The 21559-nt window shown below is 53.4% G+C and overlaps 1 protein-coding gene across 2 annotated transcripts in view; it reads left to right on the top strand.

Moving 5' to 3' along the window:
- The window catches only part of CA10 (carbonic anhydrase 10), a 141924-nt gene that overhangs the window by 92962 nt on the left and 27403 nt on the right, over positions 1-21559 (top strand). For both annotated transcript variants that reach the window (XM_064150496.1, XM_064150495.1), the window contains exon 5: positions 20257-20442. In XM_064150496.1, the coding sequence (XP_064006566.1) occupies positions 20257-20442 (186 nt within the window). The remainder of the gene's footprint in view (positions 1-20256; positions 20443-21559) is intronic.

Here is a 21559-nt window from a genome sequence, read left to right as displayed (position 1 = left end):
TGGCAGTGTCTGGAGTACAAATTGGAATCTGAAGGGGCTTGATCCCTGAGCCTGATTTTCAGCGAGTGCTGCCAACAGGGCTCCAGTTCCATGGAGCTGCTGCCAGCCCTGCAGCTGGGCCTGAGAGGTGCATTGGACAAAGCCAAGGCACGTCAGGGGTGCAGACAGCACGGCCCGAACACAGAGGAAGTCACCTGCAGCACTCCATGTTTCTTAAGCTGCGCTCTCCATTGCAGTGTCAGTTCTGGACACTTCAGGGTGGCCAAACAGGCAGAGCCAATGAGAGCTGCCTCTGTGTGTCCTCTTTGCCCTTGGGTGAGCACGCAGTGAGCCTGTGGAGCTCTGGGGGTTGTTCTCTGTGGCAGTCATACCTGGACAGGCACTTTGGGTGCAGTTGGGTTTTGAGCAGCTTTTCAAAGTAGCTCAGTTCCCAGTTAAGAAATCTGGGAGCCATTGCTCATTTTGAACCCTCAGTGGCTTCTGCTGCCCTCAGCTTGAGTTCCTGGGTTCAGAGCACTGCCGCAGGTGCCAAAGGACAGGTGACACTGCAGGGGACATCAGCTGGGACCTGCCGTGCTGGCAGCTGAGCAGATATGCAGACGGCAGAGCAAAGGGACAGCTCCAGCTGCTGAACTCAGGACTCGGAGCAGAACATCTCCTACCTGCTCCCTTCTCCTGACTTACTCCAGAGCCGCAGGCTGCTCCTGGTTGCAGTCAATGAGTGAGTGCAGGCAGGAGCTGCCCCTGTCTGTCAGATGTGTGAGCAGGAGGATGTCTGGGTCTGAGCTCGCTCGGAAGCAGATGGAGCCCAGCAGGGGGGCAGACGCAAACGGCCTTCAGTGAGCACCTGAGAGAAAGGTCAGAGCTGAGACTGAGATGATGTCAGAGTGGCAGGGAGCGAGTGCCTGAGCCGCAGAGGCACTGCCTCCACGCAGCGACTTAGCTATCAGCCCAGCTCCGGGCAGAGACTTCTTTAATGCTGACTGACGTTTGCTTGCTCTTGTAGCTTGTGCAGCTGAGTGATAACCTTTAATTTTCCTCCAATCTTAGACTGTAATGGGAAGCACCAAAGGTAGCAAGAGCTAAATGGCAGACATTAGAGCTCCCTTTTATCAGAGGAATGCCAGACGCACATCTGTGCGGGGCTGCCAGCATTTGGTGCTCTGTGCAGGACCCAAAGGAGAGAACTCCCCACGTGTGCACTGCCAACACCACCCTATCTCTGCTCTGAAACCTGCCTGCTTTGGTGCTGTCAAACTGTGCCCCAGCTTCCTCAAGTGGGACTGACTGGAGAAGTGCTGGTTGGGAAGCAGCAGAAGGTGTTTTGCAACTGGCAGTGGAAAGCTTTGGCCCCTCTGAGTGAAATTCCACTGAGTAGGATTTCCAGGAGGGCACAGAAGTGCACAGCTCCCTGATTTGCTTCCCCCTCCTAAAGAAAGCTGCAGCATTCCCTTGGTTCTGTTAGAGTTGTACAGGCTGCAAGCCAGCCCAGGCTGAAACCTGAGCAACTCTGCTCAGAGCCTTCTCCCAGCTGGGGCTGGCTGCAGAGCTGTCCTCTGCTCTTTGCTGGGAGTGCAGCAGTGCTGACCTGCAGGTTTAGGTCAGTTGATGTCCACCTGATACTGCTGAGGTCACAGCAGAGCCAGCTCACATGCACAGCTCTGTCCTGTCAGCTCAGCTGCTGGACTCTGCACAGGAGTAGCTGCAGAGCTGGGCTGGGCTCACAGCATCAATCCCTTCATGACAGTGCAGGTTTCCTTCCCCACCGTCCATGGCCACACTGGAGTGTGGGCACAGATGCATTTGGGGTGACCCAGAGCACAGGAAACCAGCCAGGGGTGTAAAGAGACTTCATGTGAGTTCTCTGCTCTTCTCCAGGTCCTGTATGGAGAACTTTAGTGCAATCTGGACACCCACATGGCCTTGTGCCACAGTCTGCAGGATGCAGGCATTGAGGACCCCAACATACCCAGCAGGTTTTGCCCCCTCCTGACCCACTCCTCCCAGATGCAGGCCTTCAGCTCCCTGCCTGGCTCTCAGGGTGTGCAGGAGGACTGCACTTCATGAAGATCCTCCTCTGGGTACCCTCTCTGAATGCCTCACTGCAGGGGCAGCAGCATTGGAGCCTCTGCTCATCCATCTGCCTTAAACAAGAAACCAGCTTCAACCTGAAACAAAGCCAGCAGAACCTGCCCCAGCCTCCCTGCATCCCTCAGCCACTCCCTCTCCATCTCACCCTCTAACATGTTGTGCAGGCTCACCAACACCTTTCCAGCCTGCTCTAACCTTACTCCTCATCTCCTCGTGCACATGAGCCTAATTAACAGCCATCACTCAATTTATTCTTGATCTAAACATAATTAACAACGTGCTTAAGTCATCATTTTGCTTATGTCTACTAACCAAAGCCAAACTTGTCAAACCATTGCTCCATTAATTTAATCTTCCTCTAGGTCTGGGGAGATTCAATTACTCCAATGCAGTTATTGGCACAGTGAATGTCTGCAGCTGTGCTTAGACACTTCTAGAGGCTTTAGCCAGGTGGGGCTGGGCTCTGCTGCCAGGCAGTCAGCAGTAGAACAAGGGGACACAGCCTCAAGCTGTGCCAGGGCAGGTTCAAGGTGGATGTTAGTAGGAAGTTGTTGGCAGAGAGAGTGATTGGCATTGGAATGGGCTGCCCAGGGAGGTGGTGGAGTGGCCGTGGCTGGAGGTGTTGAAGCCAAGCCTGGCTGGGGCACTGAGTGCCATGGTCTGGTTGGTTGGGCAGGGCTGGGTGCTAGGCTGGGCTGGCTGAGCTTGGAGCTCTCTTCCAACCTGCTGGACTCTATGATTCTGTCACCTTACCTTGCTAGGCGGCTGCTGGCATGGCAGGAGTGTTGAGGAGCAGAGGGGCTCCCTCAGACACAGCCCATGCTGCGCTGCCTGACTGATGCCATCCACTTGCTTGTAGAATTGCAACTCTGTGGCTGCTTTTTGGCTGTGTTCCTCTATTCAGCTGCCTGGAACAAGGCAAGACAGAGATGCTGTTGTGATGTCTCCCAGGACTTGAAAAGAGAGCCCAGCAGCACTCCCTATTGATGCAGGGATCACTGCCGTGTGAATACTGCTGGCATTTAAGTCCCCAGCAGTTCAAACGTACCCTGAATGAGAGAAGGGGTAGGAAAGCAGCCCGTGGGAATGCAAACAGGAACGTTCTGCCCTAGAGGGCAGTGTCTTGTTCGCTGCCAGCTTGTGAAAGCTTTGTGCTCATCTGGGGGCATCTTCAGGCACCTCTGCTGCGCCGCTCTGGCTGAGCGAGGGCTCCCCCGACTGAGGACAGCTGAGGACAGGGCCTGCACTTTCTGAGTGATCAGGCCTCTTAAAATCTCCCTCCATGAATAAAATTAGTGATACGTTCCCTCTGCTGTCATCATTGGAGTGAGCCAGACCTGGCTTGAGACCTCCCCAGCTGGTGCTGGCAGAGCTGCCAAGCTGCGGGTCCTGTCTGCAGCACAGCAGCTCTGTTACCTGGGCACAGCCCCCCCTGGCCACCAGCTGCCCAGGTTTGGTGGTCCTGGCAGTTGAAAACGAACCCATGGAGCTCTGACTCAGTTTCAGACAAAGACTTGGAGCGATCCCATGAAACTGATATCAGAGTAGCCAGATCCTCTCTATGCACACCAGTGCCCATCTGGTGTGCGTGGGGCCCTGGGGGGAGCCTGCAGGAGACGACACAGAAGCATTTTGAGGAGCTCTGGGTTGAGCAGAGGAGCCTTAGGCAAAGGGGCATGGAGCTGTGAGGAGGATGGCTGCGCCTGGCGCTCTGGTGCAGTGGTGCCTGCCCATGCCACAGCCCACATGCCCCCTGCCCCAGCTGCAGCTCCTGCCCACATGCTGCTGTCTCCTCCCACCAGAGCCAACTCCCCCCAGTGCTGTTCATGCTCCCGAGCAGTGGCCACAGCTGGCCCTGCACCCACAGCTGTTTGTGTGCAGTGCACTGCAGTGTGGGGCACGTCAAGACCCCATCAACCAGGCAAGAGATCAAGGCCTGTCCCATCCCTCAGCACTCCCAAAGGTGCATCTGGGGCACTGCTTATGCCCTACAAGGAGCCTCTGCTGGTACTTATGGTACCCATGCACAGGATGGTTGCTGTCTGTGGCCTTTTGTTACTGAGGTGTCAGGATGGCATTTCTGTCTGACTCCAGAGGCCTCCCTGCCCAACCCAAGGAACGTCTGGGGCTTTGCTGAGAGAGAAAATCCCAACCACCAGCTGGGACAGGCTGGTGCCTGCTCCTCCAGCAGACAAAGCCTCAGTGCAGGATCCTGTCAGGGTTTTGACCCCAGAGCCTGTATTTTTTCACAGCATGCCCTGCCCTCCGTTCCTAACCACTGCAAACCTGCAAAGCTCTGCATTTGCCTGCACCCTTGCGAGCTCCTGTGCTGCCAGGAGACTGCTTCATTTCACTGCCAAAACCAAACCTCACCAAGGAGTTTGGAAACTTAAATTCAGAGTATTTGCTTAGAATCATAGAATCACAGACTCAGCCAGGCTAGCAGAGAGCTCCAAGCTCAGCCTAGCACCCAGCCCTGCCCAACCAACCAGACCATGGCACTAAGTGCCCCAGCCAGGCTTGGCTTCAACACCTCCAGGCATGGCCACTCCACCACCTCCCTGGGCAGCCCATTCCAATGTCAATTACTCTTGCTGTGAAGAACTTCCTCCTGACATCCAGTCTGAACCTGCCCTGGCACAGCTTGAGCTGTTGCTGGGTGCCTAGGAGCCCTTCCCCATGTGCACAGCTTCAAGGTGGGCTGAGGAGCCCCTGGGGCAGTGCAGGCAGCCCCCATCTGCAGCCACCTTACGTAGCAAAGTCCAACACTTAGCCCAAACCTGATTCCTCTCTCAGGAGCACTCTGCAGTAGGTAGTCACTGACTGTCAAAGCAGAAACCAAATTAACTGCACCTAGAGAGTGAGTAACTCTCACAGGCCTCCCATCTGCACCCTGAGGCTTCATCTTCCCAGCAGCCCCTTAGAGACCCTCAGCTACCAGCTCCAGATCTGATTCTCCTCTCACAGCAGTGTAAATCAGCATCAGCCATACTGGAGGCATTGAATTTATACCACAGTAAATCCAGCATGAGAGAGGAATCAGTCAGCTTCTCATCCACAGCCATAAAGCAGCAGGCTCACAGAAATAAATGGCAAGAAGCTTCCTTGGGTCCATTCCAGCTGGTAAAAGTTATTGATAAACACATTTTAATGAGGCCCTTTTACACTGTGCTGTATTTCACCTGATGTTTGTATGGTAATGCTCAGGGACTGCTGTACTGCAGGAGCTGCAGGATGCTTGGCTGCAGCCACCTCCACGAACGTGTGAGAGCAGCAGGCTGCTGGCATGCCACATATGGAGGAGATGCACAATTTAGGGTTCCCAAATGGCATCTTTACATAATTGTTAGAAGGCTTGGAGGAGCTGAAGAGCTGCAGCGGTTCAAAAAGAAAGGGAATCATAAAGCTAATGATAAATAAATATTTGCACACACATGCCAGGCAGTAACTGCTGCCTTAATGTGTCAGAAGACAGAGGAACAGCTGCCAGCTCTGCTTTCCCTCATGACAAAGTTCTTAGGAAGTTAAATGTGGAGCCCACAGCAGGTTTGAATCCCTGCCCTTGTTTTCCAGGTATTGTTAAACGTTCCTTGGCCACCTCTGCCCCTGCAGCTCCAGCTGTGAGCAGAACTTCTCTCAGCAGCCTGTGCTCTCTGGGCAATGACAGGGCTGCTGCAAACAGCTTTTCGGTTTCAAACCAGAGAGGAGGGCAGCAGCCTGCACAGGCTGTGAGTGATTCATCTGCTGGGCTCCCGGCAAAGCCACCGTCGGCTGGCAGCAGTTTGGCAGCGGACCTCTGGCATGTGGGAGCATGGCCCGAGGGCACACAGGGCTCAGCAGAGGCAGCTTTCGAGCAGCTTTCTGGTGCCAGCTCACCGGGACCGGTTCCTGCTGGGGGAGCTTCTGTCCCTGGTGCTGGGCTGCCTGTGCAGCAGCAGCTCCATGTTCTCCTGGAGCAGCAGGCACGCCTGACGTGAGCTTGTGCCACTGAGAGGCTGCTGTCTGAATGGAGACAGAGGACGTCTGGCACCAGCACCCTCTGAGAAGCCAGCCTGGAGCGCTGGGGACAGTAGTCTGCAGCTGCGAGTGACAGCAAGTTAGGGAGAGGGAAGAGGAATGGCGATCCTGTGGGATCTGCCGAGGGTGACAGCATGGATGCAAAGCAGCAGTGTCCTGCCTTGTGCCCCAGACACCACGTCAGACAAGTTAGAGCAGAAAAAGCAGACCACAGCAATATGGAAATGTGGGAACCTGCAACTGGAAGTGGAGATGGAAGTAGCTCCTGAGCTGCATGCAAGAGAGGATGGGCTCCTCCTGGAATCTGTCCTGGAAAAGGGAAAAAGTGCTGGCACAAACCACCAGGGAGCATGGCTGCGGTGGGGGAGCTGCTCATGGACAGCAGCACTGTCTGCAGCAGTGAGAGCCTGGCTTTGTCTCAGGCCCTGTTGGATCCTGCACTGTCTCCTGGGAGTAGCAGTCACTTCCAGACCCCACTGGCAGTGCTGGAAGCACCCAGCTGGCGTCAGGCTTCTGCTCTGCCTAATTGACCAGTGTCATAGCTGGGAGGGCTTGCAGGGGCCGTTGTTTGTCTGTGCTGGGGTACACACAACCAGCACGAATCCTCCTGCTGCCAGGCAGCCTGGCCCTGCTCGTTTCCAGAGCTTCCATTTGAACCCAGACTGCCTCCTCTTTCCCTCAGAACTGCCTGCTGCCTGCCATCACCGCTGGCGTCGGTAACCGCGCACACTGCCCTCCCTGCTCAGCCCCTGCTCAGAGCTGGTGCTCACCAAGGGGACAAACCACATCTGGTTGTTCACTGAAACAAGCCTGAGGGCCCTGCTTGTGGAATCCCTCTCACGGTCACGCAGTGCTGGCTCCATTGCTGTGGAGTTCAGCTGTGAACTGCAAACAAAACAAGAGCAGTTCTGCCTCCCTGGGCTGACCTGGGGCTTAGAGGATAATCAAGCTCCAGAAATGGAAAACACCTCCTGTTGTAAATGAGAAACTGTCTGCAGAGGAAACACATAATTAATTTAAAGTGTATTAATATTAACCAGAATTAATTAATATCAATCAGAATTAATTATTCTCTGCTGCATACCCCCAGCCTCTAAGCGGAGCACGTAAGGCTTAACACTTCCAGTCAGCACCCTGCAAAGCCTGAAGGACGTTGCCTGAGACACTGTGTTCACCAGGCCAGTGTCTGGCTCCTCGTGTGCCCATGCCCAAGGCTGCCCAGCCATCCCAGAGCTGCCACACTCCCACAGCCAGCCCAGGAGTGGCTTGCTGAGCTTTGGCAGATGGAGGAGACAGATCAGGGAGGAGCTGCCAGCTCCTCACTGGCAGTCAGTCAGCTCGTGGTTCTGACCCCTTCCCTTGCCCCCAGCTGGGGCACTTTAAGAGCTCTGCTGCTACCTCTGCAGGGTGCTTGAGCAGCTCCTCGTTGCAGTCCTGCAGCCTGCCCACCACCAAAGGGCTCCTTACTCGCAGCAGCGTCAGCCCTGAAAGCTGAGCTCCTGGTCTGCAGCGCTCCCACTGATCCCTGCAGCAGATCCCAAAGTGTGCAGGCAGGGAACAAGCCCCGAGGCCCCAGGGTGCAGCCTGGGCTACAGCATACTGCTAATCCTTTGTGGTGACTGTGGGCTGAGCTCTCACTAACAACTGTATCAGTAGCAGAGACCCTGAAGATAGGCTGGTCACAGATGAGAAGGATATCAGGAAACAGGAAGAAGCTCCTTAATTAATTCCTAATCCTTTTTCAGCCTTAATCTTTTCCATAGTAAGATCTGGCATTACACATTTTCTGCACACATGCTTTCTAGATGATGTAGATTAAGCCTGAGGTCTCTGATTTGCTAGGAGCAGCATGCTGGTGGGTGAGTTATTCCTGCAGCCTCGGGCTGGAATACCCCAGGATTATTCCCTCTAGGCTGCTAAATTCAGCTGAAATATTCATCACAAGTACGGGAAGTTGGGGCAGGCGTCCAGGCTTTAATCCCTGCTTTGTCCTGTGCCTCACCAGGGTCTGTTCAACCTCTCTGCCACGGCTGCTGCCTACTTCGTGCCTTTATCCCAGAACTGGACTCTGCAGAGGGCAGGAGGGGCAGGGCCAAGAGGGCTCTGGAGCAGAGGCATGCTCCAGCCACAGCACCCAGCAGGACGGTGGCTGGAGGTGCTGGTTACCCCAGCAGGATCAGAGGGTGAGGGTCCCTCACTCGCTCATGACATCAGATCCTCTCACTGCTGATGTGAAATGGATGAGCCTCCTCGGTGACCAGAGCAGACGTGGGTGCACTGAAGCCAGCCAGCAGAGCAAGCTGCAGGGTGAGCGAGCCTGGTGCTGATCTTTTCTGCTGAGCATTCTAACAGCCTCCCCTGCAGACAGCCTGCAGCAGTCTGAACTCTCCCAGTTCCAGCATTCTGTCCCTGACAAATTCTGTCGCAAAACAGCTTCAGGACCCTGCAGAAGGACCAGGAGGGGCTTTGGTTCAGTGCTTTCCAGAGAAGCTTCTGGCTCATCCCCACAGTTAAAGAGGAGCTTTCCATGACGGCAGGCAGGGTTTTGGTACGGATCCATGAAATGGGTGGCTCTCTGGACAGCTCTCCCCTGCCCTTGCCTCAGCTGACTCTGCGGGGGGAGCTCAGCTGTGGCTACAGCAGGGACACACAATGGAGCACAGCCTTTCAGGCTCAGAGAGGAAGGCAGGTCAGTGCTGGCAGCGTGGTTCGTGTTGCTCTCTGTCTCCTGCTCCCACAGCACTACTGGATCCACGTTTAGATGAGGGTTTATGATCTGGTCCACAGCCTTGATCAGGAAAAGATGTGTTCCCAAGCTTGGATGCAGCACAGCCCCGTGGAAACAGAAAGGAACATCTGCTGAGCATCACTGGGCATGCAGAACGCTCCCACTGCTGCCTGCTTTTGTCAGGGCTTGGGGATCTTGCAGGCAGCAAACTGCAGACAGCGCTCAGGTCTGCCACCATCACCAAGGGAAGAGGCGAGGAACAGGTGGTGGGTTTACCCAAAGAGCAGGAGACCCTAGAGACCTTTCCTGGTGTATTTCAGATGCTGCAGAGGTGCCCAGGAGCAGCTGCTACAGCAAAAGCAGGGTTGCAGCTGTGGCTGCCAACTGCCCACATCAGCAGGGCAGAGAAAAGGAGCCCAAAGTAAGCACTGACAGATGAAGGGAAGGAATCCCTGTGCAGTTAGAGATGAGAGCATCGGGACTGGCCCTTTCCCTGTAGCCTAAGGCACAGATCGAGGTGTTCCCTAGGGTTGTTAAAGTCACCTCCCCATGGAAATGTTGTGTCTTGGGGACTCTGCTTGCTCAGCAGTCTGAGAACGAGGCCATGTCTGCTACAGTGCCGAGCCGTGGGAGGTGCTGACCCAGATCAGTGCCTCAGCCTCTGAGCCTGTCTGCACCACTTCTGGTTCATCACCCTTCCTGTGCCTGCAGGTCCCCGCAGTGGACTCTGTGACCACATCTCAGTGTGGTGGCAGCAGAGCCAGAGCCTGAGCAGCACTGCTGGCCTGGAGCTTGGAATTCTTGTCTTAGAAGCTGTTGGTTTGCTTTTGTGTGCCAGGACATAGCAGGCAGGCAAGGCAGGGATTTGTGAGCATTGCTTATCCATGACAGAAAAGGACAAGAAGGAGCAGTGCTTGCAGCAGGGACCTGATAGCCCTTAAAGGGGATTTGGCCATCACATTCCTGTTCAGGTTTTCACTCAGTGCCTGTCAGTGCCTGGGTGTCACCTGGTGTTCAGCTATCCCTTGGTGCTTCTGCTGTGGTTTGTCTTCTCTACATTTATGACTTGTGTGTGTGTGCTAGGAAAGCATAAACTGATAGGGGGGAAAGAATGCTTTGGTGAAAGAGCTGAAATTACCCCTGAAGAGATGGGCAAATGGGCACCTCTGTGTTTGGCTGACTATGGATCTGCTAACTGATCTGCATAGGAGCAAAGCCACAGTTTCAATGCATGAGCAACACCTCCTGAGGTGAAAGAAGTGTTTCCTCTTCCAACCTGAAACAGTTCAGGCTGTTTGCCCTCTTCACAGGATCACAGGATATTAGGGGTTGGAAGGCACCCAAGGAGATCATCCAGTCCAACCCCCCTGTCAGAGCAGGACCACACAATCTAGCTCAGGGCACACAGGAACACATCCAGAAAGGCCTGAAAAGGCTCCAGAGAAGGAGTCTCCACAACCTCTCTGGGCAGCCTGTGCCAGTGCTCTGGGACCCTTCAGTCAAGAAGTTGCCCCTTGTGTTGAGGGAGAATCTCCTGTGCTGCAGCTTCCATCCATTGCTTCTTGTCCTATCCCAGGGAGCAGTGAGCAGAGCCTGTCCCCCCCTCCTGGCAGCCCTCAGATATGTATAAACATTTATCAGATCCCCTCTAAGTCTTCTCCAGACTAAGCAGCCCCAGGGCCCTCAGTCTCTCCTCATCAGCCATGCCCTCCAGTCCCCTTATCATCTTCCTAGCCCTCCGCTGGACCTGCTCCAGCAGATCCCTGTCCCTCTGCAACTGGGGAGCCCAAAACTGAAGGCAGTACTCAGGATGAGGTCTCAGCAGGGCAGAGTAGAGGGGGAGGAGAACCTCCCTTATCTGCTGGACACACTCCTGCTTCCTTACAGTGCAGTGCACAGCAGAGCTGTGCATGGTGTCCATTTTCTGTGCTTGCTTTGGTGCCAGATGTGCTGTCCTCAGCCAACCAAAGCTGATCTGAAAGCTCTTGCTGACCCCTGAGCCTTTGCCACTTTGGGCTTACAGACCCCACGACGCTCCTCAGCATGTGCAGAGATTTCACACCCCCGGACAACAGCAAGAGATCTTCAGCAGCATCACTTGCAATTGGCACCTGCTGGCCTGGCTCCAAGGCTTGCATCACCTTTGCTCTCTGATGGGCTCAGCCATCCTGTTGGCCTGGAGTCCTGTGTGTCCCAGAGCCCTGCCGGGTGGGGAAGGTGTCAGCGGCAGAGGGATAATGGACTGGCGTCCTAGCGAAAAACTCCCCTCATAAATGCAGCTGTTTGCAGAGTCAGTTGATGCCCTACTTTCCAGACTGTCAGAGCAAGCAATTCTGCACAGTCTCTGTTTATTAAAAATGGGGTCCTAAAATCAATACAGCAATATCTTCCAGGAGAGAATTCAATTTATCCACAGGTTTGTTATTTTAAAGATGATTAAAGGACTTGTTTATTAGGCATCATCTTGGCTTTAGAAATAGTTGGTATGAGAATAATGAGACATAAGCCACAATAGACTCACAAATCTTTCAATTACTTCTGGAGTGGGTCTTTTCCTGCAAGTGAAGCCTGGGAGCAGCTCCTGTCTTTAGTCTCTATCAGTCACCCATTACATATTAAAAACTGGCACAGCTGGCAGATTCCAGTAGCTCAGGGGCAGACTCATTATTCAGAACCAGGGCATTTAAAATTGTTAAAAATACCAAGAGTGTTGAAATTTTCATTAATGCCTTGTAAGAAATACTTGCTGTGATCTGCCAGACTTAAGTTGTGAAAGCTGCAGCTCAGCTTCTGCCTGACTCCTGTCTGGTTAGGAAGAGCATTTGGAGCCTTTCCTCTGCTGCAGGCAAGAACAGCAAACCTGGGTGGGAATGAACCCTACAACTCATCCTCATCCCAGCCAGGGGGAGCAGGACTGGCTCTGCACTCTGCAGGTGTTCACAGATCCACAGAATGGCAGAATGGTTTAGATTGGAAGGGACCTCAAAGCTCATCCAGTGCCAACCCCCTGCCATGGGCAGGGACACCGCTCACCAGCACAGCTTGCTCAAGGCCTCATCCAGCCTGGCCTTGAACACCTCCAGGGAGGGGACATCCACAGCCTCCCTGAGCAACATGCACCGATGTCTGCTCACCCTCACTGGGAAGAAGACGACTGCCAGTCTCCATTGTCCTGGCACTCCAGCCCTTGGGAACACCAGGAATGTGCACACACGAGTGCAAGTGCAGACCCCAGAGGTGGGCAAGAAACCATGCCACAGGCTTTGGGGAGCATTCACCCAGCCTCTGCTTTGCTACAGAGAAGGAAAGCAGTGTGAAAACAGGAGGAGAAAAGCAAGTACCAGTAAATGGGAATGCTGCTCCTTACCTGCACAGGAGCTGCTGGCTTGAAGGAGCCTTTCTGGGAAGGGAACAAGGATGAACTTCAGCACTTTTGTTTCAGCAGATTACACATTCTTGAAACTCTTCAGAATATGAATGATCAAAGGCCTCTTGAACATGAACTTGTCTTTTATGACTGGAAAGCTCAGATCCTGTCTAGCCTGAATTGTAGCCCCAGTGGAAAAGCATTTTCTCCCATGCTGATTCCTAGGTCACTTTATCCCTCCCTCCTTTCCTCACCAGCCCCACTGCAAAGCCAGAGCAATCTGGTTTGGTGAGCACAGCGAACAGGAAAAGCAGAGGGGAGCTGATGGCAAATTGGCATGACACAAATTGGTTCTCTAATGGCCATTCTCAGAAGAGCTTCTCCCCATTCCTGTCAGACTTCAGCCAGCAGAAGAGTGCCTTCCACTCTGCGTGGAGTAAACCATGCTTGGGAGTGGTGCAGGAGGAAAGATTGGTGCTTGGCGTTCAGAGCTTTGTGTCCTTTTGATTCCTTGTAAAAACACTAATTTACAGGAGTGCAGAGCCCGGGAGCCGTTCAGCAGCGGAGCGCACTGAACAAAGCTCTTCCCCGGGGCTGTGCAATCTGGAAACAGCAGGGAACGTGCAGTGGGCAACAAATCAACCAACCAACAAAACACCCAGCAGACAAACACAAAGTCTCCTGGCCAGGGGCTAGCAGAAGCGTGCTCCAAAGGGAAGTCCTGGGAAGGTTTCTAACTGAAAGAGCTTTGTGTGCACATCCCCCAGCAGGACAAGAGACACACCAGCTGAGGTCTGGAGCCATCAGGCAAGCCGACGTCTGCCCCTGGGCTGCTCTAGCTCATGCTGTAGCCCGAAGTCCCAAGCACCTTCCATCCAACTTGTGCACTGACTCTCAGACAAGGTTTGATCTGGAGCTGCCCTGGAACACAGAGCAGATGCCACAGGTTAGGCTGGAACTGATTTAGCCAGGAGAAGCACCAGCCGCTGAGAGTGGAACTGCAGGCAGTCAGCTGGCTGCATGTCTCCTGTTCAGCAGGGACACGTCTGTACCATTTGCAGCCTTCTGAAACGTATGGAAGCCTTCAGCTCTTCTGACATCCTTTGTCAGAGACCAGAATTATCCTTATCAGTGCTCTAATGCAGATCCTTCAAACTAAAACCTCGTTACCGGCTGCTGAACTGAATTAGGGTAATGAGCTCTCCAAGCCCCAGTTACTCCCACAATTACTTATTGACTTAGCCTAATTCTAAACTAAGGTTAATGCACTAAAAGCAGCACACCACAAAGGTAGCTTTTATCTGTTTCATACTATGCTTGTGCTGTGTCACAGCACAGGATGGGGCTCGTCAGAGAGGCTGCAGACTCACAACGGTGCGAGCTGCCGGGGTAGCTCCACAGCCACACGGTGCAAGTGCAGCCCCAGAGCAGCCTTCGCAAGCACAGGCACACAGCAGCCCACAAGGAGCCCGAGCTGTCTGCTGATCATTCAGCCTGACCTGTGCCATTGTCTCAGACCAGCCACGACCCTGCAGACCCCCATTACGGTCCTGGTTTAGTTACAGAGTGGGGCAGACATTGATGAAGCACATTGCTGGGGCCACTGGCAAGTGCCATCCTGTGCTGATCAGCCAGGCAGGCTGAACAGTTCATTGGTGAGGCTGGCTCCAGGCTTCCTACCGATGGGCCACTGAAGGGAAGCAGAGAGGCAGAGCTGCAGAGGAGTGAGTGGGGAAGGCTTTTATGAAAAGGCTGCTATAAAAAGCAACAAGTGTGTGGTGCCAGATGCTGGTACACCACCCATTGCATCGGGCAGGTAAAGGGGTTAATTGGACTCATTAACATCACTGCCTTTGCAAAACTTTTCTGCTCGGAAGATGAAAAGCGGCTGTGAGCCTTTGCACTCCCGCGTTTTGCGTGCTCGGCAGGGGCCGTTTTTAATCAGCCCTGGGGGCTGGTGCCTGTCCTTCTGCAAAGCGCCACAGCGGCTCCGCAGCTCGCCGCGCAACGTGGCGCTGTGTCGCGGCTCGGCTGCTCCTTGCCTTTACTTCCCTCCCTGACACTTTCTTCTTCATGAACACCACATAGAATCTGGCGGACTCCTGCCAGAAAAGGCACCCTGGCTGCTTCCTTTCTCTGGTGGCCTCCAAGCAGCCTGAACCCCCCAAACGATTGGCTCTGACTGGAAACCTGCTTGACTGCTGCAGCAGACCCCGCGGCTGTGTGCACAGCTGCAGCCAACGCTTGCGGGACCAAAGCCGCGACTGAGAGCCGCGTCACAGAGACAGAGGAGTCCGCCGTGTCACACAGAGAGAGTCCTTCGTGTCACAGAGAGAGAGAGGAGCCCTCCACGTCACAAGGAGAGAGAAGTCCTCTGTGTCACGGAGAGAGAGGGGAGTCCTCCGTGTGACACAGAGAGAGAAGCCCTCCGTGTCCCGCCTGCGGAGTCCCCTGGCAGACGGGGACGGGCTGGGACGGGCCAGCAGCGCCCTCTGCTGGCAGCGGGGGAGGCTGCGGGAAGCAGGGCTGGGACCTGCCGCTGCCGTCGAAGGAGGCAGAAGACTGCGAAATGTGAGGCTGAGTCCAGCCCCGAGACATTTATGAGCACATCTAAAGATCTTGGCTGGGAGGGTCAGAAGCCTGCTGGTCACTGCAGGCAGCACTGGGAACGGTGTCCTCACAGCCTGCCGCAGTTCACAGTATCACCAAGGTTGGAAGAGACCTCACAGATCAAGTCCAACCCTTTAGCACAGAGCTCAAGGCCAGACCATGGCACCAAGTGCCACGTCCAATCCTGCCTTGAACAGCTCCAGGGACGGCGACTCCACCACCTCCCCGGGCAGCCCATTCCAGTGTCCAATGACTCTCTCAGTGAAGAACTTTCTCCTCACCTCCAGCCTAAATCTCCCCTGGCGCAGCCTGAGGCTGTGTCCTCTTGTTCTGGCGCTGGCCACCTGAGAGAAGAGAGCAACCTCCTCCTGGCCACAACCACCCTTCAGGTAGTTGTAGACAGCAATAAGGTCACCCCTGAGCCTCCTCTTCTCCAGGCTAACCAATCCCAGCTCCCTCAGCCTCTCCTCGTAGGGCTTGTTCCTTCCCATACTGCTGCAAACAATCATTAAACCTAGAGATGAACCTCAGTTCATCACTGCACCTAGAAACTCGAGTTCAGGTGACATGAGCTACAGGCAGAAACTCTGCATGGGACAGTCTCATCTGAGCGTGAGGAAGCCAGAAAAGCAGCCTGGAGTTCCTCCTGATCCAGCTATGGAGACAACAAGCAGCTGTGGGGTTGGCATTTTTTAAGCCCTTTGAGACCAGTATCAGTGGTGATGTTTCACTGTTCCTCTTCAGCTGGGGTATGGGACCCAGGAGGAAAATGTGGGCTTCAGGTGGCAGATAATCAAAACTTGGTTATTGCAGGATATAGAAGTGGGACACTACGACACTTGCAGAGGACTTTTCAGTCCTTGGTGGCTTGCTTCCCTGCACAGCAGCAGGCCTTCTCTAGACCACGTCTGTTTCCATCCTAAAGAAAGGACCACCTAACAGTGCAGAGAAGATCCAAGGGCACACACAATGGATTTGCTTGCTTCCTTACAGTCAGAGCAGCTCCACTGGCAGGTACTGGTGCAAGTAAAAACATTCTTGGAACTGATTCTCTTCAGGTCACTCTTCCCTGCATGAATCCCAAATGAGCTGCCCCACTGTGCTGTAAGGGTCCCTGCAAGCAGAGAGCCTGCCCTGCTCCTCGGAGAAAGGTGACAGTGAAGGCAGAGTGGGACTGGAAGGAAAGAGTGCATCTCAGCTGCTCCTCCTGCCCTCCTGCATGCCCTGCTTACCTGTCTAGCCTGGCTTCACCCTTCAGCAGGATTCTTTTTCCATCACTTGTGCTCAGGGTTTTGAAGGCTATTTTAACACAGACTGTAATGTAAAGATGTAGGCCACAAAGGAAGCTCTGGAAATACTGAGTTCAGGAGTAGCTGTGGAAGAAAAGATGAAGGGAACAAGCTGTACAGTTAACTAGGACACGAGAAGAATCCTTCCACGAGTGCAGGCTTAAAGCACATCATTAGAAAAAGATCTTTGGAGACAGCTCTGGGGGTTGGAGGTTTTTTTGTTTCCTAGTGGTCATAAAGGTCTGTGGAGCTCCAAGATAAACATGCACCAAAGAGTTTGTGTTTATTAGGGATCAGGATTTCTGTTGACTTGGCTTCTGTTCCACCTTTCAAAGAGCAGAACTGGGATGATTTTCTGATCACAGCAGCAGCAAGTTGTACACAGATTCCACAGGAGTATTCAGATCTTCCTTGGAAGCACAGCACAGAATATCTTAGCAGCTTGTGCCTGTGTGGCTGCCTTGTATCAAGATAAAGAGAGAATAATGCTGCTGGGGAATTATGTGCACAAAGCTCTGTGAAGCAAGATTTAGAAGTAATGAGATTAAATAGAAAATAACTACATCAGGAGGGTGTTAATCATTTAATTAAAGTCTACCAAAGTTGAACCTTTCCACAATTAAGGCTGCAGCCTATCAACTCTTGCTCTTCCACTTGGGAACTTTATCCCAGGTAAAACTACCTGTTGGAAACCTTCCTTAATGTGTGAGGAAAATGGGGTCAGCTAAGGATGTGATATGGTCATTAGCTCTGACAATGGTGGACTTTGCTGTGCCCTCAGATGGGCTTTAACAGATGGGTTTTCACTGCAGCCCTGCCTCCGGTGCATGAGATAAATGTGGATATTGATCCTTCTGACAAACAGGAGGGCAAGACTCAGTGCTCTTTTTTCCCCAGGTTTCTTTGCTGTGTTTTCATCTCCATGTAAACTTTCAGGCCAAACAGAACCACAGAACAAAAGAGCTACCCAACAGCAGAGCAAGGAGCAGCACAAGAACAGTCCCTGTGAAGGGCCTGGTGCCAAGGAGTAGTCTGCCTCATGAGGGAAATAGTCACACAGATCTTAACTGGCCTGCTCTGTTATCCTTGTGAACTGCCCCAGGGCCTCACCTCCAGTCCAGACAACAACTGGAGCAGAGCCCCACGCGTGCTGCAGCACAGCAGTGCTGGCTGCCCCAGCAGCAGTCAGCAGCTTTCCCAGCAGTGTCCAGAAAACCCAGGGAACAGCCCTGCGCTGCCCTCTGTGCCCACAGCCTTTGACAAGACCAGGTCCATCTTTGCCTGCCACAAACCGAGTGAGTTTGCTGCTCCAAAGGGGGAGGCTGCCATCACTTCAAAAGCCCAGTGCCACAAAATATGGAACCCCATTGTTGTCTGTAGGCTCATAGTGGGTGAGATCAGAACCTTCTCTCTCCCTCCAGAGGCAGTTAGCACTGCACACAGTGAGAAGACAAGGCAGAGTTTTCTGCCAACAACAGCAGAGGGCCAGCTGCCTTTCTCTTGAGCTATTCTTTGCTGAGGATAATGCATTGGTGGCCTGGGAGCTGACACACAGAAGGTGCCTGCACTTACATGGTACTCTGCCCTGGCAGCTCTAAGTGCTTAGACTTGAAGTGTGCATTTTTCAAGGTGACAAGATACTGGATTTGTACATAAAGCAGACAACATCTTGAACTCCACTGAAGAGTTCCACACAGCCTCGTGCTGCTACTTCCCAAACCCATGCACAGCCTACTCTACAGTCCTGGCACGTCAGGAAGTCATCAGGGATACAAATACAATGAAATGTTTCATCCTTGCATTCAGACACAGCCTGAGTAGATGGCAAATACAAGACACTGCTGTTGTTGTTCTAGCCAGCAAATGCCCATAAGAGGAGTGCCCAGTAAAAGCTGCTGCTAATGGTGGTCCATGTTGACAGCCTCAGGAAAAGCAATGGGCAAGGGCGTGGGTATGTCCCAAAGGTGCACTCTGGCCTGGAATCTGCAGGTCTTTGGGCACACACTCACCAGAAGAAGGCTTCTGCTTCACTTGCACCTCAGAAGGCAGATGAGAGCCTGCAGCTTTGCTGCTGAAGCTCTTGGATTGTGTCTCTCCTGGTGACAAGCCTGTGTGCTCATGCAGGAGGTTTTCGCAGTCCTCCTTCAAGGTTCATCCCTGCCTGCAGGTCAGGCACGAGGCAGACACTGCAGGTCAGACCCTTCACTCCTTCAGTGTGTTCCTCACCTGCAGCTGGGAAGGGAAGCTCTGTTCTGAAGCAGCCAGAGCAGCCTCATTACAGGCACAGCCTTTTGATGAGAGAGAATGAGCAAGACAGGTGCTGCTCCTGGCCATGAATTTGCCTCCTATCCTTTCCCCTCTCTGCTCTCCAGTTGTTTGATTCATGTTAGGGGTTATTTGGGTCACTTTCACCTTGAGAGAGAAAATCATGGTAACCTAGTGTGAGCTTTGTACTGACCGAGGTGCGAGGGTGGCCTCTGAGCACTTTGCATAGCTGTTAAAGGAGGGGAGGGCGCAGTGAGCAGAGTCTCCAAAGCTGAACGAGAGGCTTTGCACCTCTCCCTCTGGTTTTAAGCTATGGCTCTTACTTCTGCTTCCCACTTTCCTGTCTCTCTCATGCAGCACAGGGGAAGCTAATTCAGCAACTGACCTTCTCCCACCTCCTAGCCCAACTGGGTGTTTAATCACCCTGCCTGCGGAGCCCTGCTGAAATCCAAGCAGTGTTTGTAAACGAGGTCGTTGTGTTTTATTTGCAGTGGAGAGGAATATTTCTGTTGATTGCTTTTCATATTTATTGCTGCTTATTTTGAACTGGAACAAACACAACCACGAGAACATCTGTACCCCAGTCTGAAACCCAGAGCAATCAGGAGCTGGTTAATCTCCCCCATTTCTGGCTGCTATTGCACAGTCTGCTCCCTGTAACTTTTTACAAGGCACCACAAAAAGCAGGTCATTTACACTCAGTAATTAGTATCACCCATAAAATGGCACTGCAGCAGCGTTAATTACTACAGTAGTGGTGCCCTGTGGGGTGGAACACAGAGCAGCCCTGTCTTTGATTCTAAACTGAAGTGCAGCAAAGCACAGCACTGCTGCTCTTCCCCTGCTCACAGCGAGCAGCTGTTGGCCAAGGGCAGTGCCTGTGCCCGTGCAGAACGCTGAGGTAAACCACACTGACTGGCACACTTCGCTCTCTGATGGCATCAGCTGAGGAGCTCCTTCCTAAGGGACTTCTCTGGCAGTGGACATTATGTCACCAGTAGACTCCATATGAAAAATGCCCCACTCGTTTTGGCCTTCACTGCAGCAGCTGCACATCAGTTTGCACAACCTTTGGTCTCTTTCCAGCAGAGAGGAGGCTTGGAGGGCAGCAACTGCCTGAGGTGTGGTGGGAGCTGGGGCTGTAGGCTCAGGCTCTACTTAGTTCTCTACTGCTACAGGGCAAGTATCTGGCAAAGACGAAATACAGCAAAACAAAGAGACTTGCAGAGGAGGGCAGTGAAAGCCTCTACCTGCAGCTCCAGCAGGAGCAGGGCTCCTGTTTGGGAACGATCACAGCTCAGCTTCTTGCAGCACCTTTACTTTGGGTTGGTTTAAAAGACGGAAAAAGTGTATAAAACCCCAGATTTGTTCAAGTGTACTTAAATAACTGACGTCAGCTACAAGGTTCTCATTTTCAGTGCAGAAATCCTGTAATGAAGCCATTGTTCAGAGCTTGCATAAAAGGTATTCTGAAGGGCTCCTTGTGCAGGAGTGAGCTGAGGCTGCTCTTGTGCCAGCCTTGTGCTTGGGCCTGGGTCCATGGATTTGCAGATTCACGGAATCACAGAGTGGGTTGGGTTGGAATGGACCTTAAAGCTCATCCAGTCACAACCCCCATGTGGGGACACCTCCCACTAGCCCAGGGTGCTCAAGGCCTCTTCCAAGCAGGCCTTGAACATCTCCAGATAGGGGGCATCCACAGCCTCCTGTGCCAGTGTTTCACCACCCTCCCTGCAGAGGATTTCCTCCTGAACTCCAGTCCCATTCTGCCCTCTGAGCTCCAATCCATTGCCTCTGTACCAGTGGATTATAGTGTCTGAACGTGCAGCATGGGGTGGCTGGGTCGGAGCAGAAGCAGGTTGCTCTGACGAGATGCCCTTTGTGCCCAGGTCGGCGGGACCATGTACAACACGGGCAGGCACGTGTCGCTGCGGCTAGACAAGGAGCACCTGGTCAACATCTCCGGGGGGCCCATGACCTACAGCCACCGCCTGGAGGAGATCCGGTTGCACTTCGGCAGCGAGGACAGCCAGGGCTCCGAGCACCTCCTCAACGGCCAGGCCTTCTCCGGGGAGGTAAGGGCAGGGGGCAGCCAGCACCAGCCACCCACTCGCCTCTGCTGCCTGAGAGGGGCTGCACACAGAGGGGCACTCAGCAGAACTGCTTCCCTGCATCACAGAATCACCACATGGTTCAGGTCGGGAAAGCTCTCTAAGGTCATCCAGTCCAACATCAACCCAACCCCACCATGGCCACTAAACCCTGTCCATCAGCTGTCTTCTGATGGGCCCTTTTGGGGCCACAAAGCCAAGTGCTGCTTATGCTGCTCACTGGTGTGCCACACTCACACTGAGCACTACTCTGCCTTTGGTTCACGAGGGAGTAAGGAAGTACTTCATTTTAGAGATGGCTCCACAGGAATCTGTTGGTCTGCTCAAGAAGAGTTAACTCCACAAGTAAACCCTTGCTTTGTCTTTTAAATCCCTGTCTGGAGCTGTCCCTGGAAGGACCACAATTAGTGACCCTGAGAGCTGCTGCAGGGTGGCCCTTGCTGGTCAGGATTTGAGTCTCTCTATGGGGACCTTTCCCAGGTATGCAGCAAAGTTTGCAGGCTTGCTGGCAGGCGAAGCAGAACCTTCCCTTTCCTGTGCAGAAGCATTTGTACTTTGAAGCACAGACTGGGTGGCACCAGCCAGGCCTGTGTGCTGCCTGGCAAGCAGCTGCGCCCCATGAACGTGAACGGCTTCAGAATGGCTCTGTGTGACTGGAGAGGCTATCCTGGATGGCACTGCAGGTACCCCTCTTGCCCTTCTTTCAGAGACGCAGAGGAACAGCTTTTCCTAACAAAGCATCTCTTTCTTGGAGGTGAATAAGCAAAGTGCCCCTTGTGCCATCTGTGGCAGACTCCTGGGATGAGTCAGTCACTGCAGCTATTAAGGAGCAGGGCATTAGCTGCGGCTGTCAAGCGCTGGTGCTGTAATTGGTAACCATTTGCTTTGGTTGGTAAGCTGCAGAGATGTAGAGCACAGCCAGTGGCAGCTCTCCTGGAATCATTCCTGTCTTACACAACTGACTCCCGGTGCCCTTTGTTCAGCTCTGTGCCCAGGGCCCACGTGATGCATTGCTGGCAGCTCGGTGTGCTGCGGCAGGCAAGGTCTGTGCTCTGCCAGCCACTTACAGCACAGCAATACT

This window comes from Pogoniulus pusillus, chromosome 11, assembly GCF_015220805.1.
Source record: "Pogoniulus pusillus isolate bPogPus1 chromosome 11, bPogPus1.pri, whole genome shotgun sequence".
NCBI lineage: Eukaryota > Metazoa > Chordata > Aves > Piciformes > Lybiidae > Pogoniulus > Pogoniulus pusillus.
This window is presented reverse-complemented; position numbering and strand designations above follow the sequence as displayed.